Source organism: Podarcis cretensis, assembly GCF_951804945.1.
Source record: "Podarcis cretensis genome assembly, chromosome: 4".
NCBI lineage: Eukaryota > Metazoa > Chordata > Lepidosauria > Squamata > Lacertidae > Podarcis > Podarcis cretensis.
This window is the reverse complement of record NC_137173.1, coordinates 6,740,496-6,765,066: the sequence shown is the minus strand read 5'-3', so window position 1 is coordinate 6,765,066 and position 24,571 is coordinate 6,740,496. Positions and strand designations below refer to the sequence as shown.

General features: G+C 46.5%; 1 protein-coding gene across 1 annotated transcript in view; it reads left to right on the top strand.

Moving 5' to 3' along the window:
- Positions 1–24,571, top strand: part of PPME1 (protein phosphatase methylesterase 1) — a 40,453-nt gene that overhangs the window by 10,542 nt on the left and 5,340 nt on the right. Inside the window, exons 4-13 of the mRNA XM_079973989.1 lie at positions 3,250–3,307; positions 8,073–8,124; positions 10,772–10,926; positions 12,599–12,689; positions 13,722–13,787; positions 17,687–17,816; positions 19,259–19,388; positions 20,270–20,314; positions 22,436–22,500; positions 24,218–24,285. Coding sequence (XP_079830115.1) covers positions 3,250–3,307; positions 8,073–8,124; positions 10,772–10,926; positions 12,599–12,689; positions 13,722–13,787; positions 17,687–17,816; positions 19,259–19,388; positions 20,270–20,314; positions 22,436–22,500; positions 24,218–24,285 — 860 coding nt within the window. The remainder of the gene's footprint in view (positions 1–3,249; positions 3,308–8,072; positions 8,125–10,771; positions 10,927–12,598; positions 12,690–13,721; positions 13,788–17,686; positions 17,817–19,258; positions 19,389–20,269; positions 20,315–22,435; positions 22,501–24,217; positions 24,286–24,571) is intronic.

Sequence of the window (24,571 nt, the reverse complement as noted above, 5' to 3'; positions counted from 1 at the left end):
TCAGATTCGAACCTGGGAGAGACCAGGGTTCAAATCCCCACTTGGCCGTGAAGCTCACTGGGGGGGGACCCTGGGCCTGTTCACTGCCTCTCAGCCTACCTACCTCACCAGGTTGTTGTGGGTATTAAATGAGGAGGAGAAAAAGACCCACGTACACCACCTTGGGAAGGAAATGGTGATGAACAAAATTTATTCACCACAGAATACAGTTTCGGAAGCACCTTGGCTTTCAGATTTAATTTTTCGTCCAGTTTCTAGCCCATCTAATCCTGGCTGAACCTGTTGAAATCTCTGAAACAGGAGGGTCTGGGTGGCATCTGTAGCACCCTGAGAGCCGTGCTTTGGTATTCCCCTTTTTTTTACAGCTCCCCCTGAGTAGCACGAGCAGCTAAAAAACAATAAAGGTAAAGGTAAAGGGACCCCTGACCGTTAGGTCCAGTCATGACCGACTCTGGGGTTGCAGCGCTCATCTCGCTTTATTGGCCGAGGGAGCCGGCGTACAGCTTCCAGGTCATGTGGCCAGCATGACTAAGCCGCTTCTGGCGAACCAGAGCAGCGCACGGAAGCGCCGTTTACCTTCCCGCCGGAGCGGTACCTATTTATCTACTTGCACATTTACATGCTTTCAGACTGTTGGTGGGCAGGAGCAGGGACCGAGCAACGGGAGTTCACTCCGTTGCGGGGATTCGAACCGCCAACCTTCTGATCGGCAAGTCCTAGGCTCTGTGGTTAAACCCACAGCTCCTATGTCTACTTGCATGAGTTTTGCTTGGGTCTGCAGAATTTGTTTTTCCCCTGCTCTGCGGATGTGGGTCATCTTGTCCCGATTTCAGCCTTTTCTTCTTTAAGTGGGTCACCTTGTCCCCATTGCACAGCCCCCCTTCCACTACTTAAAAGACCGGAGGCCCTCCGAGAGACTGTTTTCCCACTCTCTTCCCCAACCCACTTAGCTTCATTCATATTCCTGGTGGGGCTTCCTTGTTACTTTACGCTGCTCCAAGCTGCCTGCCCTCTTTGTCCGAGGCCCCCCCCCCAGGCTAGTCAATGGGGCCAGAGCACTCCCTCTGGCCGGCAGCCCTTTCCCTTCCCAGCCATTGCGCATGGCTTTCCAAACTGGCCACATCACAAACTGACAGATGCTGCTGTTACAAGAAAAAACTGCTCCTTTTCCCTTATGGGGTATCCAAGAGTCTTATGTAGGTTCTCCATCGGTCAGAGAAAAGAACAGAGGCCAACCAGAAAATATTGAGAAGCAAAGCGGCTAGCAAGCCTGGTCTTCATTAAACTGTTGCAACAGGGTCCCCACTCACCACATGCAGGAGGGAAGAGGAACCCAGAAACATGGTGCGCAAGCCCTTAAATAGACTTTTGAAATTGACACCCTGTAGCTCAAGACCTGGGACGCAGGTGGTGCTGTGGGTTAAACCACAGAGCCTAGGACTTGCCGATCAGAAGCTCGACGGTTTGAATCCCCACGACGGGGTGAGCTCCCGTTGCTGGATCCCTGCTCCTGCCAACCTAGCAGTTCGAAAGCACATCAAAGTGCAAGTAGATAAATAGGTACCGCTCCAGCAGGAAGGTAAATGGCATTTCCGTGTGCTGCTCTGGTTCGCCAGAAGCGGCTTAGTCCTGCTGGCCACATGACCCAGAAGCTGTACGCCGGCTCCCTCGGCCAGTAAAGCGAGATGAGCGCCGCAACCCCAGAGTCGGTCACGACTGGACCTAATGGTCAGGGGTCCCTTTACCTTTCCTTTAGCTCAAGACCACCTCCCAAAACATCATATGTACATCACAGAAGGAGGCTGGTCTACAGCAGAAAACCTGTCTGCCAGGATACCTGATAATGGTCACTGATTGCTTTTACTAGGGCAGCCTGGGCATTCTTTGGTGATGGTAAATACTCAGTTCCTAAATCCAAGTCACAGGCTCACCCTATTCATACACAGATATGCCCTTAAGACAGGATTTATGAGCAAAGAGACAATGGGGAGGTTTTCCCATTTCCTTCCTCCTTGCAGAGAAACATTTGAGGTCAATTTGGGGGAGTCAAAATGGTTTCAGAACTGTTTTCCCATCCTGTTTCAGACATGTGGTTTATATATTTATGAATGTGTTTGCCTGGTACATTTATGAACACTTATTTTATAACTTAGACCAGGCACCCCCAAACTCGGCCCTCCAGATGTTTGGGGACTACAATTCCTATCATCCCTGACCACTGGTCCTGTTAGCTAGGGATGATGGGAGTTGTAGTCCCCAAACACCTGGAGGGCCGAGTTTGGGGTTCCCTGTCTTAGACCTTATGATTCTCATAACACCACGTAATATTCGTTCCTCGCTTGCAAGGAACCAATCCTCTGGAACTCCCTGCCCATTGATATTAAGCATGCCTTCGCTATGCTGTTTACAGCACCTTCCAAAAAATCTATTATTGTTCAGGCAAGTTTCCCTTGCATGTAATTTTGACAAGTGCTTCAACATGTATCATAGAATTGTAGAGTTGGAAGGGACTTTTACTTACATTTTTACTTTTTAAGGTCGGCTTAATGCCTGATCTTTTTATAATCGTTATTTTGAGTGGATAGTTCTATATATAAATAAAATTAATTTTTCTGTTTTTCAATCTAAAATATTCATTTAAGCAACCTTAAAATTTCAATACTTCCCTCCTTCTCTTTCCATGGTTCATTTTGCATAACATTAATCCCTGCATATTTTATATAAACCATTCAGTATTCCATTATTACATCCATCAGAACTTATTTACACTGTTAAATTTATCTGAACGCTGCCAATGTTTTCAGATGTACACAATTTCCCCCCATATATTCAATAAACGTTTTCCAGTCTTCTCTAAACGTATGTTCTTCTTGTTATCTTATTCCGTATGTTAGGTCTGCAAGCTGCACATATTCCATCAGTTTAATTTGCTATTCTTCTTTGCTTGGGACCTTGCTCATTTTACATTTTGGGGCTAACAAAACACAGGCCGCAGTAGGGGCATGTATTAATATCCCTTTTTGACACCTGGGAATTTCCACCTGAATTATCCTCAAAAGAAAGGACTCTGTTTGTTGTTTTTTTTAAGTGCTTTTAAACATTCTCCCCCCCCCCCCCCGAATGCATTATAAATTATTTCCCAATAGTTCATATTGTACTTTTGTAAACGCCTTATAGGTATTGGTGATTAAGCCGTATGTAAGCCCTGTTAAATAAAACTGATAAATGAAATCTTTTCCTTCCTTGCAGTCTGCCATCATCAGCCGTGTCCAGTGCCGGATCGTGGCTTTGGATCTGAGAGGACATGGTAAGGAATCCTTTCAGAAATAAAAGGCAACTCTCTTTTTTTGGTACTGCTGTGAGTTTTTCTCTCCACAGCCAACCACCCCCTCTACTCCCTGACTTTAAATATACAGTGGTGCCTCGCAAGACGGAATTAATTCGTTCCGCGAGTTGCTTCGTCTTGCGATTTTTTCGTCTTGCGGAGCGCGGATTCCCCGGGTATTAACGGTTTTACGAAAAAGGAAGCAAATCCGCAAGACGTTTTTGTCTTGCGAAGCAAGCCCATAGGGAAATTCGTCTTGCGAAGCACCTCGAAAAACGGAAAACCCTTTCGTCTAGCGAGTTTTTCATCTTGCGAGGCATTCGTCTTGCGGGGCACCACTGTAAATGGCAGTTCTCTCCGAAGGATTCATTAAAAGATTATATCGAGCCATCTAGCCCCACCTAGTGTGGTTAAACTATTTTATTCCAAAAACGTTTTACTCTGCCGTTCGCCCAAAAGGCTCTTGCGATTGCCAAGGCACAGGAAGTCTTTTTTTTTTATGCACACAACAATTCAATAAAACAAGTAGACATTAACATTGCAAAATGCAGGCAGCAGGTCTCAGCAACAGCTCAGTTGGTCAAAGGCTTTCCTAAATGGGAAGATTCAGATCAGCCTTTGACAACAGCCTGCCCTCTTGTGCACGACTTTGAGGTGCTTTTTTAAAAAAACACACACTAATAAATAAAGTTAATAAAGTAAATAAAGTTAGCTCCTATTTAAATTATGGAACTCCCATAGGAGGCAGGTGTAATAAGAGTTAAAAGGGGTCCTTCTCCAGGCCTCCGGCAGAGCACAATTGAAAGCCCTTCTTCTTGTTGTTTAGTCATTTAGTTGTGTCCGACTCTTTGTGACCCCCTGGACCAGAGCACGCCAGGCCCTCCTGTCTTCCACTGCCTCCCGCAGTTTGGTCAGACTCATGCTGGTAGCTTTGAGAACACTGTCCAACCATCTCGTCCTCTGTCATCCCCTTCTCCTTGTGCCCTCCATCTTTCCCAACATCAGGGTCTTTTCCAGGGAGTCTTCTCTTCTCATGAGGTGGCCAAAGTATTGGAGCCTCAGCTTCAGGATCTGCCCTTCCAGTGAGCACTCGGGGCTGATTCCCTTCAGAATGGAGAGGTTTGATCTTCTTGCAGCCCTTGTCCATGGAGTTTTCTTGGCAGGGATACTGGAGTGGCTTGCCTGTTCCTCCTCCAGGTGGGTCACGTTTGGTCAAAACTCTCCACTATGGTCTGAAGCTCAACATCAAAAAAAACGAAGATCATGGCCACTGGTCCCATCACCTCCTGGCAAATAGAAGGGGAAGAAATGGAGGCAGTGAGAGATTTTACTTTCTTGGGCTCCATGATCACTGCAGATAGTGACAGCAGTCACGAAATTAAAAGACGCCTGCTCCTTGGGAGAAAGGCGATGGCAAACCTAGACAGCGTCTTAAAAAGCAGAGACATCACCTTGCCAACAAAGGTCCATATAGTTAAAGCCATGGTTTTCCCAGTAGTGATGTATGGAAGTGAGAGCTGGACCATCAAGAAGGCTGATCGCCGAAGAATGGATGCTTTTGAATTATGGTGCTGGAGGAGACTCTTGAGAGTCCCATGGACTGCAAGAAGATCAAACCTCTCCATTCTGAAGGAAATCAGACCTGAGTGCTCACTGGAAGGACAGATCCTGAAGCTGAGGCTCCAATCCTTTGGCCACCTCATGAGAAGGGAAGACTCCCTGGGAAAGACCCTGATGCTGGGAAAGATGGAGGGCACAAGGAGAAGGGGATGGCAGAGGACGAGATGGTGGGACAGTGTTCTCGAAGCTACCAGCATGAGTCTGACCAAACTGCGGGAGGCAGTGGAAGACAGGAGTGCCTGGCGTGCTCTGGTCCAGGGGGTCACAAAGAGTCAGACACGACTAAACAACAACAACTCCACTATGACCTGTCCATCTTGGTTGCCCTGCTCGGCATCGTTCATAGCTTCTCTGAGTTCTTTAAGCCCCTTCACCACGGCAAGGCAGCCCTTAGCAGCTCGTAAAATGACAGACCAGAATTCTAGCAAAAAGCAAGGCAGCTAGTTAAGCCTGATCTTTATTAAAAGCTGTTGCAACAGGGTGCTCCCCCACATGCAGGAGGAGGACCCAGAACAAAGGTGTGGCCGCCCTTAAATAGACATTTTAAATTGCCCGCCCTGGATTCTAAGACCACCCCCAGAAACATCATACCTACATCACAGAAAGGGTGGTCTACAACAGAAATCTGAGTGCGTTGTTTTTACCCTGTCTGCCAGGTTACCTGTTAATGGTCACTTGACTGGATTACCTGGGGAGCCTGGCCATTCTTTGGTAACGATAATACTTAATTCCTGAGCCAGGTCACAGGCTCACCCTATTCACAAATGTGCCCTTAAGCCAGGATTTGTGAGGACAGAGATAATGGGGAGGTTTCTACATTTGCTTTGACCTTGTAGAGAATTATTTAAGATGACTGAAAGAGTCAAAATGGCTTTAGGACTTTTCCTATGGGTTTCAGACATGTGGCTTATATATTTATATGTGTTCGCTTGGTACATTTATGAACATTTATTATATATTTATAAGACCTAAAAATTCTTATAACACAGGGATGACCACCAAGCTGTTGTTGTTGTTTAGTCGTTTAGTCATGTCCAACTCTTCGTGACCCCATGGACCAGAGCACGCCAGGCACTCCTGTCTTCCACTGCCTCCCGCAGTTTGGTCAAACTCATGCTGGTAGCTTTGAGAACACTGTCCAACCATCTCATCCTCTGTCATCCCCTTCTCCTTGTGCCCTCCATCTTTCCCAACATCAGGGTCTTTTCCAGGGAGTCTTCTCTTCTCATGAGGAGGCCAAAGTCTTGGAGCCTCAGCTTCAGGATCTGTCCTTCCAGTGAGCACTCAGGGCTGATTTCCTTAAGAATGGAGAGGTTTGATCTTCTTGCAGTCCATGGGACTCTCAAGAGTCTCCTCCAGCACCAGAATTCAAAAGCATCCATTCTTTGGCGATCAGCCTTCTTTATGGTCCAGCTCTCACTTCCATACATCACTATTGGGAAAACTAGAGCTATAACTAGACGGGCCTTTGTTGGCAAGGTGATGTCTCTTCTTTTTAAGATGCTGACCACCAAGCTAGATGGCTTTAAAAGAGGATTAGGCAAATTTATGGAGGAAGGGAGAGCTATCGAGGGCTACAAGCCATGCTAGCTATGCTCTGCCTCCACAGTTTGGGGGCAGCAATGCTTCTGAACAGTGTTCAAAATTTGCCAGGGGCATTTTGTGACCAAATGAAGATGCCCCGGGTACCAGGATGGCACCTGATGTCTCTCCCACCTGGAGCTTCATGCCTGGGGGTCTTTGGATCTTAGCTGTTTTCACACACTAGCAACACATCCTGCAGAATTCTGTCCATTGTATTTTATCTGCACAATCAGAATGAATTGTGAAGATGGCCTGCTGAGGGCCTGAAGGGCCCGGCCCTTGCCTCTCTCCGCCTGGCTTGGAGCGGGGCCTGACAGGCTCTTAAGGACTGCTGCTGCTGCTCAGCAGAGAGGGCTGTTGTAAACAAAATCTGCCCTTTTCCCCTTATGGGGTATCCAAGAGCCCGTATAGAGTCCTTACGTGGGTTCCCTATTGGCAGGAGAAAATAACAGGCCAACCAGAGAATATTGAGAAGCAAAGCAGCTAGTAAGCCTGATCTTTATTGATCAGTTGCAACAGGGTCCTCACTCACTACATGCAGGAGGGAGGAGGAACCCAGAACAATGGCATACAAGGCCTTATATAGACAATTTAAATTCCCTGCCCTGGAGCTCAAGACCACCCCTCCATACATCATACATACATCACAGAAAGGGATGTAACCCAACCCCCCCCCCAAACATCATACCTACATCACAGAAAAGGCGGTCTACAACAGAAATTTGAATGTTGTTGTTTTTCCTGTCTGCCAGGTTATCTGATTGCCTTTCCTGGTAGTCTGGCCATTCCTTTGAAATGGTGATTACCCAATTCCTGTAACAAGGAAGGTTTTTTCACCTCCTCCCTCCTTGCAGAGAAACATTTGGTCAGCTTGGGAGTCAAAATGGTTTCAGGACTGTCTTCCTGTGCTGCTTCAGATATGTGGTTTATATATTTATGTACGTGTTTGCTTGGTACATTTATGAACATTTATTATATATCTAAGACCTTAAAATTCTTATGACAGGGCTCCTCTTTTAAATTGTTTTTGATTTCTGTCTGTGTTGTTTTAAATGAGACCACCTTGGCTGGGAGCCCTGCAAGACCCTCACCCTGGCCTTAACTGCTCTTTCCCATCTGGCCTGGGAATGTGGACTGACTCCAGCTACAAAAGCTGAGACTGTTGAGCAGATTCTTGGGCTGGTGTATTTGTTCACCGGAGGTTGAGAGAGCTTGTTGCTGTTATTGATATTATTGTTGTATCTTTAGTTTTAGATCTTATGATTCACGTGGAAATTGTTTCCATTTGGTTGTGTGCTTTATTTATTGTTTATGACTTCGGTTATGTTTGTAATTATGTCAGTCTTGTCATGTTGTAAGCCGCCTTGAGCATAGTTTCAATTATGGAAAGGCGGCATAGAAATGAAATGATGATGATGATGATGATGAATTTCAGGAACCAAAATGTCATATCGAGAGTCGTACTTCGAGGCTTTGTTAGAATAAAGCAGCATATGATTTTTGTCAAACGGATCAAGTAAAAGAAATCCGCTTTCCTTTGCAGGTGAGACGAAAGTTAGGAACCCAGAAGACCTTTCTGCGGAGACGATGTCCAAGTAGGTTGTTCCGTAATCTAACCTTGTTGTGCTTGGTTTTCTTAGCCGTATAAACAAAACCCATTCCGAGGTGCCCTTGATTTTGATGAGGACTTAAGAGTGAAGTTGGAAGACCTGAGACTGGCCCTTAAGCATCCGTCAAAGCGATAAAACTCTCTCCATGCTAAAAAGTGTCTTGGTTCTGGGCATTTGGCTGTCTGCCTAGCAGTTCGAAAGCACACCGGTGCAAGTAGATAAATAGGTACCGCTTCGGCAGGAAGGTAAACAGTGTTTCCGTGTGCTGCTCTGGTTCGCCAGAAGCGGCTTAGTCATGCTGGCCTCATGACCTGGAAGCTGTACGCCGGCTCCCTCTGCCAATAAAGCAAGAAGAGCGCTGCAACCCCAGAGTCGGCCACGACTGGATCTAATGGTCAGGGGTCTAAGCATGCCAGTGCAAGTAGATAAATAGGTACCGCTCCGGCGGGAAGGTAAACAGCGTTTCTGTGCGCTCTGGTTTCCATCACGGTGTCCCGTTGCACCAGAAGCGGTTTAGTCCTGCTTGCCACATGACCCGGAAAGCTGTCTGTGGACAAACACCAGCTCCCTCGGCCCGAAAGCAAGATGAGAGCCGCAACCCTATAGTCGCCTTGGACTGGACTTAAGCGTCCAGGGTTCCTTTACCTTTTACCTTACCTGGTCCTCAGCTGTAGCCCAACCGTTCTTGGGCCAGGCTCTTTGAAATTCAGTCCTCTACCCATCCTGCAAATTTATTTTCTTGAGTCTCCAGATAGCTGCCTTGCGAAGGTGTCAGAGTCCTTCACGCTGGCAGGGACATTTGCCTCCTTGCAGGGCGGCCATCTGTGAAGCCACCAACAGCCACTTGCTCTGTTTTGGTCTTAAGGCAGCAGCTCTGCCCAACACAGCAGTTTGCGATGTTTGTATGTCAGCACTGGGGTCTTGGAGAGATCCTTTCTGCAAAGACTTTCCCCTGATAGCAGCCTGGAGCGAGAGATTTTGACAAACGGCTGTTGCTAACTCGCTTAAAAAAAATTAAAATAAAAATCTAGCCTACCTTTCGTCTGAGCATCTTTCTGGACTAAATCTAGGCATCTGTTTTCCAAGGGCAAAGCGGGTTTTGTTTAAGAGACAAATGCAGTATCTTAAATCCAACGTGGTACAGTTATATAGGGAGGTAATGGTGCTTTTGCCAACTTATTCCAAAAAATGGAACGGGAGAGGATGTTTGCACTTATCTAGTATTTTCTGATTTACAGGCACCTCCCCATTTGCACAAGGGGCTGTGTTCCATGTCATTGCACATTTTGTGGGAAATCGGAAATCCATTAAAAAAAGCCTGCAGATGCCCCATTCGGCCTTTTAGTGTCGTTTCAGTGACGTCTTTGTGACGTTTCTGGGTCACTTCTGGGTTCAATGCTGTCCTCGGTCATGCCTAAAATGGGAGTTTTCTGTACAGTAGTACCTTGGTTCTCAAACTTAATCCGTTCCAGAAGTCCATTCCAAAACCAAGGCGTTCCAAAACCAAGGCGCGCTTCCCCATAGAAAGTAATGCAAAACGGATTAATCCATTCTGGACTTTTAAAAACAACCCCTAAAACAGCAATTTAACTTGAATTTTACTATCTAACAAGACCGTTGATCCATAAAATGAAAGCAGTAATCAATGTTCTGTACTATAAAATAAAATAAATAAAACAGTACATTATTGTAGATGATAAAAATTAAAATTATTTTTTCCCTTACCTGCACTGATGATAGTCGTTGTTTGGATGGGGGGCTTTTATCCATTTCCGCAGTCACACAATCAGTCAGTAGCTGAACTGGGCTCTACACAGTCACTAAAACAAATGAACTGAAAAAACCTCAAAAACAAAAACGCAAAATAAATAGCAAAAACAAAAGCGCCAAACTTAATCCGTTCCGGAAGTCCGTTTCACTTTCAGAATGTTTGAAAACCAAGGCGCAGCTTCTGATTGGTGCAGGAAACAATCGCCGACAGCCGCATCGAACGTTTGGCTTCTGAAAAACGTTTGAAAACCGGAACACTTACTTCTGGGTTTTCGGTGTTTGGGAACCAAGGCATTTGAGAACCAAGGGACCATTGTATTTGTATGCTAATTTGTAGGAATGAATCATTCATGGACCCCTAAGAGTCATCTAGTCTAACATCCTGCAATGCAGGAATATGCAGGTGGCCGATAAGGGAATCGAACCCACAACCTTGGCATTGCCAGTGCCTTGCTGCAACCAGCTGAGCTGAAACAGTGGCTCCCAGCTTTTTCTCCAAGGAGCTCAAGGTGACATGCAAACCGTTGGCCAATCTAGTTCTGTGTCTCCAACACTGACTGGCAGCAGCTCCCCAGAATTTCAGACACGCCTACTGGGAGAGGATTTCCGCTTGCAAAGCAGATGTTCTGTCTCTGAGCTCTGGCCCATGCAAGTAAATCAGGGATCGCACAGGGGCTTGAGCCGGAGACTCTTAATCTCGGGGTTGCGGGTTCGAGCGCCACCTTGGGCAAAAGATCCCTGCATTGTAGCGGGTTGGACTAGATGGCCCTCGGGGTCCCTTCCTCTTCGACAATTCTGTGATTCCAAGCATTATCCTGTGTGCAAGGAAGGAGCAACCAGCTTGTGCCTTTCTTTTTTGCAGGGATGTCGGAAGCGTGGTGGAAGCCATGTACGGGGACCTCGCCCCGCCCATCATGCTGATTGGCCACAGCATGGGCGGGGCTATCGCCGTGCACACGGCAGCGTCCAACCTGGTGCCCAGTTTGCTGGGCCTCTGCATGATTGACGTAGTGGAAGGTAAGAGTTGTCGTCACTTGGCGCTTGTTCCCTCGTTCCTTTCCACTTTCTCAGCCATGTTTCCCTTCCCTTATGGTCTTGATTTATCGGCTATTTTAAAATGAGGCTGCATTTTAAATGGCAATTTAACCTGTATTTTAATATCCCCCCCCCTTTTCCCCCTATTATGTTTTTACTGTGATTTTATTGGTGTCAGCTGCCCTGAGCCCGGCTCTGGCTGGGGAGGGCGGGGTATAAATAAAATTTATTAATATTATTATTAGTCTCACTGCGGAATATACTAGGCCAGCATTTGCCTCTATATAGGCTGGCCTTCTGCGAAAACACCAACCGCCAGCCATTCTCTTTTCTTTCCACTAAAGCAAACCTCCAGGCATGCCCATAGCAGTTTTTCTTTTTGTGTATTATTTTTATTAAGTTTTCTGTTTGACAATTTAAAATAGCCATTAAACAATCTTCAAATGTCAGTGACTTCCCTTCTTCTCTTTCCATGGTTCAATTTGCATATCGTAAACCCCTGCATGGGACATGGGTGGCGCTGTGGGTAAAACCTTAGCGCCTAGGACTTGCCGATCGTATGGTCGGCGGTTCGAATCCCCGTGGCGGGGTGCGCTCCCGTCGTTCGGTCCCAGCGCCTGCCAACCTAGCCGTTCGAAAGCACGTCAAAGTGCAAGTAGATAAATAGGGACCGCTCTGGCGGGAAGGGAAACGGCGTTTCCGTGTGCTGCGCTGGCTCGCCAGATGCAGCTTGTCACGCTGGCCACGTGACCCGGAAGTGTCTGCGGACAGCGCTGGCTCCCGGCCTATAGAGTGAGATGAGCGCACAACCCTAGAGTCTGTCAAGACTGGCCCGTACGGGCAGGGGTACCTTTACCTTTACCTTTAAACCCCTGCATATTTTACGTACACCGGGCACATCCAGCTCTCTTGAGACTACGATCTGCGCCCAGTATAATAAAACTGGCAGTGATCTCCCCATTGTCGAACTTTTTTGGTGGGAGGAATGCCCATAGTTGTCAAGCTTTTTAAAGGGGGGAGTAGTGCACCCAGAATTGTTCAGCTTTTTGGGGATTAAGAACTTTGCTTCAGGATGAGAACAGAAATTGTGCTTCGGCAGCGCAGCGGCAGCGGGAGGCTCCATTAGCTAAAGTGGTGCTTCAGGTTAAGAACAGTTTCAGGTTAAGAACGGACCTCTGGAACAAATTAAGTACTTAACCTGAGGTACCACTGTACATCCATCAAAACTTGTTACACTGTTGAATTTATCTTAATGCTGCCATCTTTTCCAAGTGCACACAGTTTCCCCCCATATATTCCATAAACGTTTTCCAATCTTCTTTAGTCGTATGTTCTGCTTGTTCTCTTATTGTATATGTTAGGTCTGCAAAGCTGCGCGTATTCTGTTGGCTTAAGTTGCCATTCTTCTTTAGTTGGGACTTCAGCAGTTTTTCTTTTTAAATCATGAGGTCTAGAAACCTTTTTTTTAAAAAAAGCAAGTAAGTTTCTAGACCTAATGATTCAAAAAGAAAAACTGCTATGGGGGTATAAGGATAGGGGGACTATGAATCAGCACCCTTGATTTCATCCCAGTCCCAGTTATGTAGGTTTGGATATCATCTCTTCTGTAAAACACTTTTTTGCTTCATGCCAGGTTTTCCCTTCTTGTTCATAGGCACAGCCATGGATGCCCTCAACAGCATGCAGAATTTCCTTCGGAGTCGCCCAAAGACATTCAAATCTCTGGAGAACGCCATCGAATGGAGGTAAAGGGGAAACTTTGGGGATCTTACGCAGCCCATCACAGTCATTTACAGTCTCCTCTACTAGGAAAGCAATTTTCTCTCTCTCTCTCTATATATATATATAATTTTTAAATTAAATTTCCTATTTTACAATTTCAAGTAAACATTTTACAAACTTTAAAATATCCAGTGACTTCCCTTCTTCTCTTTCCATGGTTCATTTTACATATCCTACACCCCTGAGTATTTTACTATAAGCATTCAAATCAGTTTTCCACTTTTACATCCATCAAAAATGATGATGAATTTGTCTTAATGCTGCCAGCGTTTTCAGCTGCATAAAATTATTTTCCAGGTATTCAATAAATGTTTTCCAGTCTTCTTTAAACATATGTTCTTGTTCTCTTATTCTATACATTAAGTTTGCATATTCTATATGTTAAGTTCTGCATATTCCGTCAACTTGAGTTTCCCATCCTCTTGAGTTGGGGGCGCACCGACCCCTCTCGCTCTCCAGGCTTCAGCGAAAGGAACGCGAAGCTTCCGGAGCGCAGTGGGCACGCTCCCACTGCACTTCGGAGGCTTCGCGTTGCTATCACTGAGGCCATGGAGCATGCATTCGCTTCATAAGACATACACACATTTCCCCTTAATTTTTGGAGGGGAAAAAGTGTGTCTTATAGAGCGAAAAATACAGTAACTAAAACAATAACATTATAGCATACGTGTCCATGTTTATTAAATGATGTCGTTAAATTTTTATTTAAAAACAAACTAACCTTAGACTGGGTTTTAACGCACATGAAAAACTTAAAACAAATCCTTATTTCCTGAAGAATAGCCTTTGGACTATAATGTAACTTAAATAGAAAACTATCTTTAGAAAGATTTCCCCTCCAAACGCATTTTATTTTTAAAATCCAATTTAAATCCAAAAAAATCCAATTTAAATCCAAAAAAATAATAATAAATGAAAATAAATAAATTGATTTTTATCCACCCTGGCAGTAACTAACCCCCATCTAATGGCTGTTTCCTTTTCTCTTTCTCTAGCGTAAAGAGCGGACAGATACGGAATCTTGAATCTGCCAGGGTTTCTATGGTTGGCCAAGTCAAACAGTAAGTCTTGCCTTCTTCAGTTGCCTTTTATCGTGTGTTTCTGCCCCGTTTTCGTACATGGATGTGTGAAATGATGGTGGGAGCTTCTCATCATGGCTGTGACAGTCCCGCAGGAGCCGATCTTCTGGGGTTTGGATTGCAACTTAACAGTGTGCGTGCTCTCCCCAAAATCCCTCTGAGGAACCCCAGTCAGGTAGTTTAGATTTTTATTTTCTTTTGGGGGGGTGTCTGTAGATCAGTGTTTCCCAACCTTGGGCCTCCAGCTGTTTTTGAACTACAATTCCCATCATCCCTGACCACTGGTCTTGCTAGCTAGGGATGATGGGAGTTGTAGTCCAAAAACAGCTGGAGGCCCAAGGTTGGGAAACACTGCTGTAGATAATAAACATCAAAGGCAGCATAGGGTTATCACCCACAGCAGAAGAAGCAAAAGCCGGTTGAAGTTAAATCCTTTGAAGACAGAGGTCCTCTGGCTGGGACAGGACGATATGGGATTGGGGGGGGGGCAACTCCCATCTCTTGCGGGGGTGCAATTAGTTCCAGCACCGTCCGTTAAGAGTTTGGGTGTAATCTTCGACACCTCCCTTTCCATGGAGGCGCAGATTGCAGCGATAACAAAGGTGGCATTTTTTCATCTCCGCCAAGCTAAGCAGTTGGCTCCTTACCTCTCTCGCCCTGACCTAGCCACTGTGATCCACGCGACGGGCACCTCCAGACTGGATTATTGTAACTCGCTCTACATGGGGCTACCCTTGAGACTGACCCAGAAACTTCAGCGGGTGCAGAATGCCGCGGCGAGACTCCTTATGGGGTCCTGGCTGCGGGATCACATTCACCCGGTGCTATACCAGCTGCACTGGCTCCCGGTGGAGTACAGGATCAGGTTTAAGGTGTTGATTTTAACCTTCAAAGCCCTATACGGCCTAGAACCCTCGTACCTACGGGACTGCCTCTCCTGGTATGCCCCACGGAGGAACTTAAACAAAAACATCCTGGAGGTCCCAGGCCACAGAGAGGTTAGGCTGGCTTTCTCGGCTGCGGCTCCAATCTGGTGGCACGCTCTGTCACAAGAGACTAGGGCCCTGCGGGACTTGACATCTTTCCGCAGGGCCTGCAAGACAGAGCTGTTCTGCCAAGCCTTTGGTCAGGGCACAGCCTGACTCCCTCCTATGGCAGTCTTCACAGAACTCCATCCCAATGGATGCCATTAATCTGACTGGAATTAATTTTTTAATGAAATGATTTTAGAATGTTGTATTATTTTATTGTTGTTAGCTTCCCTGAGCCCGGCTTCGGCTGGGGAGGGCGGGATATAAATAAAAAATTATTATTATTTTTTATTATTATGCGGGCATTGTTTTTAAAAGGCACAACCAAAAAATACTTTAACAATACATAGAATTCTGACTCGGAACTCACCTTTGCTGGACAGCCGAGTGCTGTGACTTTTCCTGAAGCTTAGTAGGAATATTGGGGGGGGGGCTTGAAAGCCATGTTTTGAGTGGGACCACACTGCGGTTTTCCAAATCCAAACCTTTATCTTTCAATACTTCCATGCCCCTTAATCCTTGTTATCCCATTCTGGGAGAAATTTCCCTTGGGGGTTCAAGTACAGAGGCTCACACCACTTATCCAGTCGGTCAGACTTTATTCAGAAATGCTTTACAGGACAGAGACCAGAGAATCTGTGAGATCTTTGCATTACGATGCACTCTATACAGTGGTACCTTGGGTTACAGACGCTTCAGGTTACAGACTCCTCTAACCCAGAAATAGTACCTCGGGTTAAGAACTTGGCTTCAGGATGAGAACAGAAATCATGCGGTGGCGGCAGCGGGAGGCCCCTTAGCTAAAGCAGTGCTTCAGGTTATGAACAGTTTCAGGTTCAGAACGGACCTCCGGAACAAATTAAGTACTTAACCTGAGGTATCACTGTATAGGAAAAATATACATAATCCAAGCTGTTCCATCTCTTCATCCAACCACAATCCTCGAAAATCAACTTTATTCTACCGTTGTTGTTTTTTGCTGTATAGTCGTACCTTGAAAGTCGAACGGAATCTGTTCCGGAAGTCCATTCGACTTCCAAAACGTTTGGAAACCAAAGTGCGGCTTCGGATTGGCTGCAGGAAGCTCCTGCGGCCAATCAGAAGCCCCGTCGGACGTTCGGCTTCCAAAAGAATGTTCGAAAACCGGAACACTCACAAATCAGTCCAGGAGCTGATTTGTTCGGGAGCCACGGAGTTTGAAATCCAAGGTACGACTGTATTTGTTAGAACCCTCCCTGTACCTTATCTGGAGTTGTTTTTCACTCTAGCCTTCTGCTGTTAGGTACCCCGCTCAACTGGCTTTTACCAGTTTTGTGGTCAGACTGCAGTCTTGCGTCCGTGACGCTGGCCTCGCGGACAATAATAATAATAAATTTTTTTATTTATACCCCGCCCTCCCCAGCCAAGGCCGGGCTCAGGGCGGCTAACAACCAATAATAAAAACAAGTTGATGTCAGCATCGCCCTGGAGCCAGTGTCACCAACTGGACTCATGCACTTCAACCCCGACTGGGCTAGGCGAGCTGGGTAGCACTTCCAGAGACCACCAGGTCAAAGTGCTGTGGACTCACAGCTTAAAGTTGTGAGCACCGGATTCACTTCCACAATACAGTCGTCGCACAGCAGAGTATAGCAGAGTCTGGCAGTGTATAAACAACTCGGAGAGCAGCTCTGTAGAATATCTTCTTTTATTCTATAACTACAGCTATAATACAAAACTATATGCAGAGCTAAATAGGTCTAAGCATAAATGAATGCTGCACTGAGTGTCTGCACCTGCTCTTAGCAGCAACCTTATCTCTACACATGATCTCTAACACTCAGTCTCTCTCTCTCTCCGACACACTGACTGACTGACCGACCGACTGACTGACTGACTTGGTGCAGGAGCTGAATAAGTAGAAAGCAGTACACTGCTCCTCCTCTCTGGAGAATAAGCAGACTCGTCAGGAGATTCTTGGATATGGGAGGGGTGAAATGCAACTTAAAAACAAGATTAGAATACAACATTAAAACATTAAAATACAGCCTCATCACAGGAGGAGAAAGGGGGAAAAAAGAGGGGGAGGGAATCAATGAGTTTTACAGAAATCCCACATCCTTTCCCGGGGAAAGAAGCAATGCATTTTGCCCCCGGGATTCTGGAAACCAAAACTAAAAATTCTGGGAGCTACATCGGGTGCGATAACTTCAGTTTCCTATGTAACGCACTGATATTTCTTGCCCTCCCATTAAGGCCAAGGTGGAGTGTTTCAAATTGACTTGGGGATCTTGTTGTCCAGGTCTCCTTAGAATCATAGAATCATAGAGTTGGAAGAGACCACAAGGGCCATCGAGTCCAACCCCCTGCCAAGCAGGAAACACCATCAGAGCACTCCTGACATCTGGTTGTCAAGCCTCTGCTTAAAGACCTCCAAAGAAGGAGACTCCACCACACTCCTTGGCAGCAAATTCCACTGTCAAACAGCTCTTACTGTCAGGAAGTTCTTCCTAATGTTTAGGTGGAATCTTCTTTCTTGTAGTTTGGATCCATTGCTCCGTGTCCGCTTCTCTGGAGCAGCAGAAAACAACCTTTCTCCCTCCTCTATGTGACATCCTTTTATATATTTGAACATGGCTATCATATCACAACCTCCTCTTCTCCAGGCTAAACATGCCCAGCTCCCTTAGCCGTTCCTCATAAGGCATCGTTTCCAGGCCTTTGACCATTTTGGTTGCCCTCCTCTGGACCCGTTCCAGTTTGTCAGTGTCCTTCTTGAACTGTGGTGCCCAGAACTGGACACAGTACTCCAGGTGAGGTCTGACCAGAGCACTCCTGACCAGAACACTCCTTGTTCTTCCTTTGAACCAGGTGTGAAGGTGCTGCCAGCCCCGGGGGTCCCAAAACCATCGTGGAGGGGATCATAGAGGAGGAGGAAGAGGAGGAGGAAGACGAAAACGGAGAATCCGTGAACAAAAGGAAGAAGGATGACGACGCAGAGGTGAGGAAGGCATCTTGTCAGGATTGGGAGAATAACCGCGGGCCTCTGGCTGTTGTTGGGCTGTCAGGCAGGGGTGATGGGGTCGGAGTATAGCAACATCCAGAGAATCACAGATTTTCCCCATCCCTGACCCACAGGCTGCCTCTTCTCTCTTTCCCCACGACCTCTGAATTCTTCTTCAGCAGCCTAATACAGTCAGACCTCATGTTACGTTTGCTTCAGGTTGTGCATTTTCAGGTTGCGTCCTGCGGCGACCCGGAAGTACCGGAAAGGATTACTTCCAGGTTTCGCCGCATGCGCAGACACACAAAATGACGTCACGGGCATGCGCAGAAGCGGCAAATTACGACCCGCACAGACGCAGGATGCATTCTTTTCAGGTTGCGAATGGGCCTCCGGAACGTATCCCGTTCGCAACCAGAGGTACCGCTGTAATAATAAAAAATAATAATAATCTATTTATACCCTGCCCATCGGGCTTGGTTTCCCCAGCCACTCTGGGTGGCTACCAACAGAATATTAAAAACACGATAAAACATCAAACGTTAAAAATGTCCCTAAACAGGGCTGCCTTCACATGTCTCCTAAAAGTCAGAGTTCCTTGACATCTGATGGGAGGGCGTTCCACAGGGCGGGTGCCACCACCGAGAAGGCCCTCTGCCTGGTTCCCTGTAACCTCACTTCTCGCGGGGAGGGAACGGCCAGAAGGCCCTCGGAGCTGGACCTCAGTGTCTGGGCTGAACGATGGGGATGGAGACGCTCCTTCAGGTATACTGGGCATAAGCCATTGTATAGGTTCAAATCCCCACGACGGGGTGAGCTCCCGTTGCTCTGTCTCAGCTTCTGCCAACCTAGCAGTTCGAAAGCACACCTGTTCAACTAGATGAATAGGTACCGCTGCGGCGGGAAGGTGAACGGCATTTCTGTGCGTTCTGGTTTCCGTCATGGTGTCCCGTTGCACCAGAAGCAGTTTAGTCCTGCTGGCCACACAACCTGGAAAGCTGTCTGTGGACACACGCTGGCTTCCTCGGCCTGAAAGCGAGATGAGCGCCGCAACCCCATAGTCGCCTTTGACTGGACTTAACCATCCAGGGGTCCTTTACCTTTTACCTTTTAACCATCCAGGGGTCCTTTACCTTTTACCTTTTATAGGTCAACACCAACACTTTGCATTGTGCTCGGAATAATATCAATGGCAGTTTCCCCTCCTCTTAGGCTTCCATGGATCCGAGCTGGGATACAACAGGGCTGGGGGAAACATTGCAGCCTTCCGCCACATCCGGGGGGCTCCATCTCCCATCAGCCTTGCCCCAACGGTCAGGGATGATGGGAGTTGTAGTCCTCCGGGATCTGGAGGACTGCAACCCAATGCTCGCATGTTGCGTTTCCGGTGTTTTAAAGCGGACATCTTCTGTCTCCCTTATCCCACCCCCCAAAAAAAGACCAAGAAGGATGTGGCCTACACATGGCGGATTGAGCTGGCGAAAACGGAAACGTACTGGGATGGCTGGTTCCGGGGTCTCTCGAACCTCTTCCTCAACTGCTCTGTTCCCAAGCTGCTGCTTTTGGCCGGTAAGTGTATTTCTCGCTTCGCTTTCTTCTGCAAGCCCCACAAAGACACTCCGCCCCCCAGTTCCTTGTGGAGAGTCTCCTTGTCACTGTTCACGGGTCAGATTGCCCTGGCTTAGTCTGCCCTGTGAGGGAGGAAGGGGGGTTTTTTACAGGTAGCATTCTGCAGCCAGGTACTGAGGCGTTCCCAAAGCAAAGGAAGGATTGTTAAAGGAAGAACTTTAACACAGCGTTTGTAAAGAACCAATCAGATTTCCTCTGAGCATTTCAAAAAATCCCCACGCGGGGACAAAGTCAGATCAGAACACGCCAGGCACTATATTTATTTAGCCTAAACATGCATACATGTTTAGGCTAAATAAACAGGAAGCAAGGAGGAATGCATTTAGCAAACCCCGGAGTTAATAAACCCACAGTAAAGACAGGCATTTTACCACCTCCATGTGAACTCTGTTCCTGGCCCTAAGTTCTACCTAAAGATTAACAAAAGCTACATCAAAGCTACCTCCTTATTTTTATGTACCCAGGATGCCTGGTAAGCAACTGGTCTGTGATAGTATGCATTACTGTCAGGCATAGAGAAAATGGGGCAGAGATGCAGAGGCTTGTGGGATTGATCAGAAATCATGTCAATGACCCAAACCCAGTCAAATCGATGCTTTCACCGCAGACACAATGGCTTGCTTCATTTTTCATAATTCCTCATAGCAATCCCACATGACCACTACAAACAGCAATTCCAGCAAGTTCTTCACTCCTTCTCTTCTCCTCCACCCCCTCTTTGCGGGATTTCCAGCAGGGCAAAATAACTTGATTTAAAAAAAAAAAAAAAAACCCTTCTCATCCTTCTCTCTCTTTCCCCGTGCCCTGGAATCGTTTTTTAGGTGTCGACAGACTGGATAAAGATCTAACCATTGGCCAGATGCAAGGTAAATATGATGACGTCCTGGGCTCTGATTGGTTTCCAAGAGGATCACGGGGATTGCCTTTCGAGGGATCTGACAGGAGGCAGGGACGGTGGTAGCCGGTTCTGGATAATGTCATTCTAACAATGACCTCCGATAGACCGGCCCTTTGCTTGGCAATTAGAGTTCTTAAAGCTGGGCGGTGGGGACTAGGGTGTTGTCCGCACACATGCTGTCGTTCCAAAGTGCTATTTTTAAATTGGGATTAATCTTTTTAATTGGGATTATTTAATTGGGATTATTTAATTGGGATTATTTAATTGGGATTATTTAATTGGGATTATTTAATTGGGATTATTTAAAGCAGGCACATCCAACTCCCCGAGAGACTGCGATCTACTCCCAGTATAAAAGAACTGGCAGTGATCTACCCGTTGTCATTGAAGGATTGACCAGGGTTGTTGAGCTATTTTGGGGGAGCCAGAGTTGTTGAGTTTGTTTTTTCTTGTTTGTTTTTGGTGGGGATTTTTCAGGGGGTCCAAAGATCATCCAGGATTTAATAAATATTAAAACAAAAAACAAAGATCGACCAGGGACATCCCGTGATAGACCAGTAGATCGCGATCAACCTGTTGGACATGCCTGGTTTAAAGGAATTGAGACAAGTTCCTAGTCCTTAAGCCTGCCCTGATACGTTTGGAAGTGCATTTAATCCCAAAAGCCTGGGAGGAAGCTTCACTGAAGTTTCCGTCGGTTGTGGGTGGGCTTTGGCACTCCTCCTGGGTGCTTGGCCCCACCCAGAATGCAAATCCCCGTAACCTGCATGTAGACCGTTGCAGCATTTGGGTTTGCAGAATTCAGGATGCTTTGGGTGCAAAGTGAGAGAAGCTCCTGGAGCCTCTCCCGCAGAGATTCCTCAGCTAAGCGGCTGCTGCTGCTCCCCAGGTGTGCTGGAGGATGCTATCCCATTGCTAGTGGCTGTGGCGATCACACAGGGTCCCCGGACATTTCACCGTCTATTGATCCCTGTGCCACCACTTTATTTCTCGCTGCCACTAACCAGGCCCTACCTGGTACAATACTGAGTCCAGTCAGGGTTTAAATTGGAACATAAACTTCTGTTTATTTATTGCAGTTTAACAAGCGTGTGGTTTCATAAACGGTATCGGTCAATTACAATCATGGGGTGCCTATCCAGACCTATAACTTCCGCTACCTGCTCTCACTCACTAAACCACCTCTCAGATATTGACTTGTCTTCCTAGCTCCTAACTGTTCCTGACTCAGCTTATTTAGCTACACTAACTCAACCTACCCACAGACTCTATCCCAATTCACTCCCACTCCAACCAAACTCCCAATGAACTCTCCCCTTTGCCCCTCCCAGAGCTGGTTTTATAATCCCACTGACTCCACCCCCTGGGTTCTGATTGGGTTACCTGTTTAACTATTTCTCCTCTGGCACTCATATGTTAACGTCACAGTGGGGTCCACTGTTGGTTCAGTCAGCTTTTGAATGTGGGATGCAGGGTGGCATCCATCTACAGCGGTACCTTGGTTCTCAAACTTAATCCGTTCCAGATGTCCGCTCCAAAACCAAAGCGTTCCAAAACCAAGGCGCGCTTTCCAATAGAAAGTAATGCAAAAGGGATTAATCTGTTCCAGACTTTTAAAAACAACCCCTAAAACAGCAATTTATCATGTATTTTACTATCTAACAAGACCATTGATCCATAAAAATGAAAGCAATCAACAATGTACTGCAGTCACACAATCAATCAGTAGCTGAACTGGGTTCCACGCAGTCACAAAAAAAGAGCTGCAAAAACAAAAGCGCAAAATAAATAGCCAAAACAGACAGACCTCAGTGTAACACTCAAAATGGAAGTGTGGCACTCAAAACGGAGCATGTTCAGCTTCCCAAAAAAGTTTGCGAGCCGGAACACTTACTTCTGGGTTTGCGGTGTTCGGGTTCCAAGTTGTTTGAGTACCAAGGTACCACTGTACTTTACCTAAGGAGGGGAAAAAACCATGTCTTGGGCTGCTGCCACCTTCTCCCTCCCTATGAACCATGGAGTCAAAAGTAGAAGGCCGGGAGCAAAGGATTCTGGGAGTCTTGCCTCACTCTCTCTTGCCCCCTTGCAGGGAAATTCCAGATGCAGGTCCTTCCGCAGTGCGGCCACGCAGTCCATGAAGACGCCCCAGACAAAGTGAGCGACGTTTCGGAACACCTGGGACTTTGAGGGCAGAACTACAGTTCACCCCCTTGGTTTTTGTTTTTTTGTTTTTTTGCAAAATGTATTTATTTATTATTTATACCCTTCTTGAATGGGGTGTAGAAAAATAACCCCAGCAACCTCAAAGCGGTAAACAAACGAACAATAAAGATAAAACCGTAAAATGATCCCTGAGAAAAATCAGCAACGGTAATTGAAGACATTTGGAAAAAAGTTAATGGATCACAAAACCCAGCCAGATGGGCGGGGTATAAATAATAAATTATTGCTGTACAGTGGTGCCTCGCAAGACGAAATTAATCCGTTCCCTGAGGCTCTTCGTATAGCGGTTTTTTCGTCTTGCGAAGCAAGCTCAATGACAGCTTGGCGGATTAGCGCCATTAGCGGTTTAGCGGCTTTTAGCGGATCAGCTGATAAGCGGCTTAGCTGCTTAGAAAAAGGGGGGGGGAAGGGGAAAAAAACCCGCAGGAACTCGCAAGACATTTTCGTCTTGCGAAGCAAGCCCATAGGGAAATTCGTTTTGCGAAGCGCCTCCAAAACGGAAAATCCTTTCGTCTAGCGGGTTTTCCGTCTTGCGAGGCATTCGTCTTGCGGGGCACCACTGTATAATCATTATTGCGACTTGCGTCAACTTTCCAAGCAGCCAGGTCAGCTTGTTTTTAGCAGGTGCCGAAAACAGTACAATGCTTCCTCAGCCGCTCTGGGCAGCTTCCAACCAAATATTAAAATGCAGTAATGCATCAAACATTAAAAGCTTCCCTAAACAGGGCTGCCTTCAGATGTCATCTAAAAGTCTGGTGGTTGTTCTCTTCGACATCTGGTGGGAGGGCGTTCCACAGGGCGGGCGCCACTACCGAGAAGGCCCTCTGCCTGGTTCCTTGTAACTTGGCTTCTCGCAATGAGGGAACCGCCAGAAGGCCCTCGGAACTGGACCTCAGCGTCCGGGCAGAACGATGCGGGTGGAGACGCTCCTTCATGTCTACTGGGCCTTTGAGGCCGTTTAGGTTCTTTAAAGGTCAGCACCAACACTTTGAATTGTGCTTGGAAACGTACTGGGAGCCAATGTAGGTCTTTCAAGTGTTATGTGGTCTCGGCGGCCGCTCCCAGTTATTGGTCTAGCTATCGCTAGATGAAAACACAAATAGTTACTGGAAGAAGTTTAAAGACTATTTGCAGAAATATTGTAAAATTAAGGAATGTTAGAATGATGTTGGATAGAAATTAAGTGGTTTTCAGCTGTAATGTTTAAGAGATATGGAAAATAAGGTTCTGAAATAATTAAAAGAATTAGTGGTGAGGATTTGCTGAACAAACAATTTGAATTGGAATATAAGAAAGGGAGGTATGAGAAGGTCTGGAAAATAAGTCAAAAGAAAATAAGTAAGTGGAAACTCTATGTGTTTTTAAATTGCTTTTATTTTTCTTTCTTTTTGTTTTACAATGTATTATTTTTGAAAACTTTAATAAATATCTTATATATATAAAAAAACAACACAAATAGTTAAAACACAGACAGCAAAGCAATAGCATCCGCCTCCTGCAAACGCTGTAGAATATTAATCAATCAATCAATAAATTAATTTATATGGTGCCCTTGATAGTCTGCAGGGAGGCAGGGCTTATTCAGGGCTGCCTTCGCATACCAGCCTTTCCGTTCTCTCTTTTAACATCTCTGGCCGCTCTCTTCCAGGTTGCTGAAGCCGTCGCCACGTTCCTGATCCGTCACAGGTTTACAGAGCCCATCGGAGGATTCCAATGGTGAGGCTCGTCGGGCAAAAGCAGGCCCCAGGCTGGTCTCTTCCCTTGCACAAAAGTCGCCTGCGTGGCGCCGTTCCTGCCCTCCCCATATGTCCGTGGACCACAACTCCCATCAGCCCCAGCCGGCATAGCCAGTAGCCATGGATGATGGGAGATGTAGTCCAACGGGCATCTGGAAGAGGCACCCCGTTGGCTGGCGCGGCCGTGGCAGATCAGGCCTTGATTATCGACCCCGCTGGGATGGGGAGGCAAGGCCTGCCAAACAGGTCTGTGCAGGTGGATATTA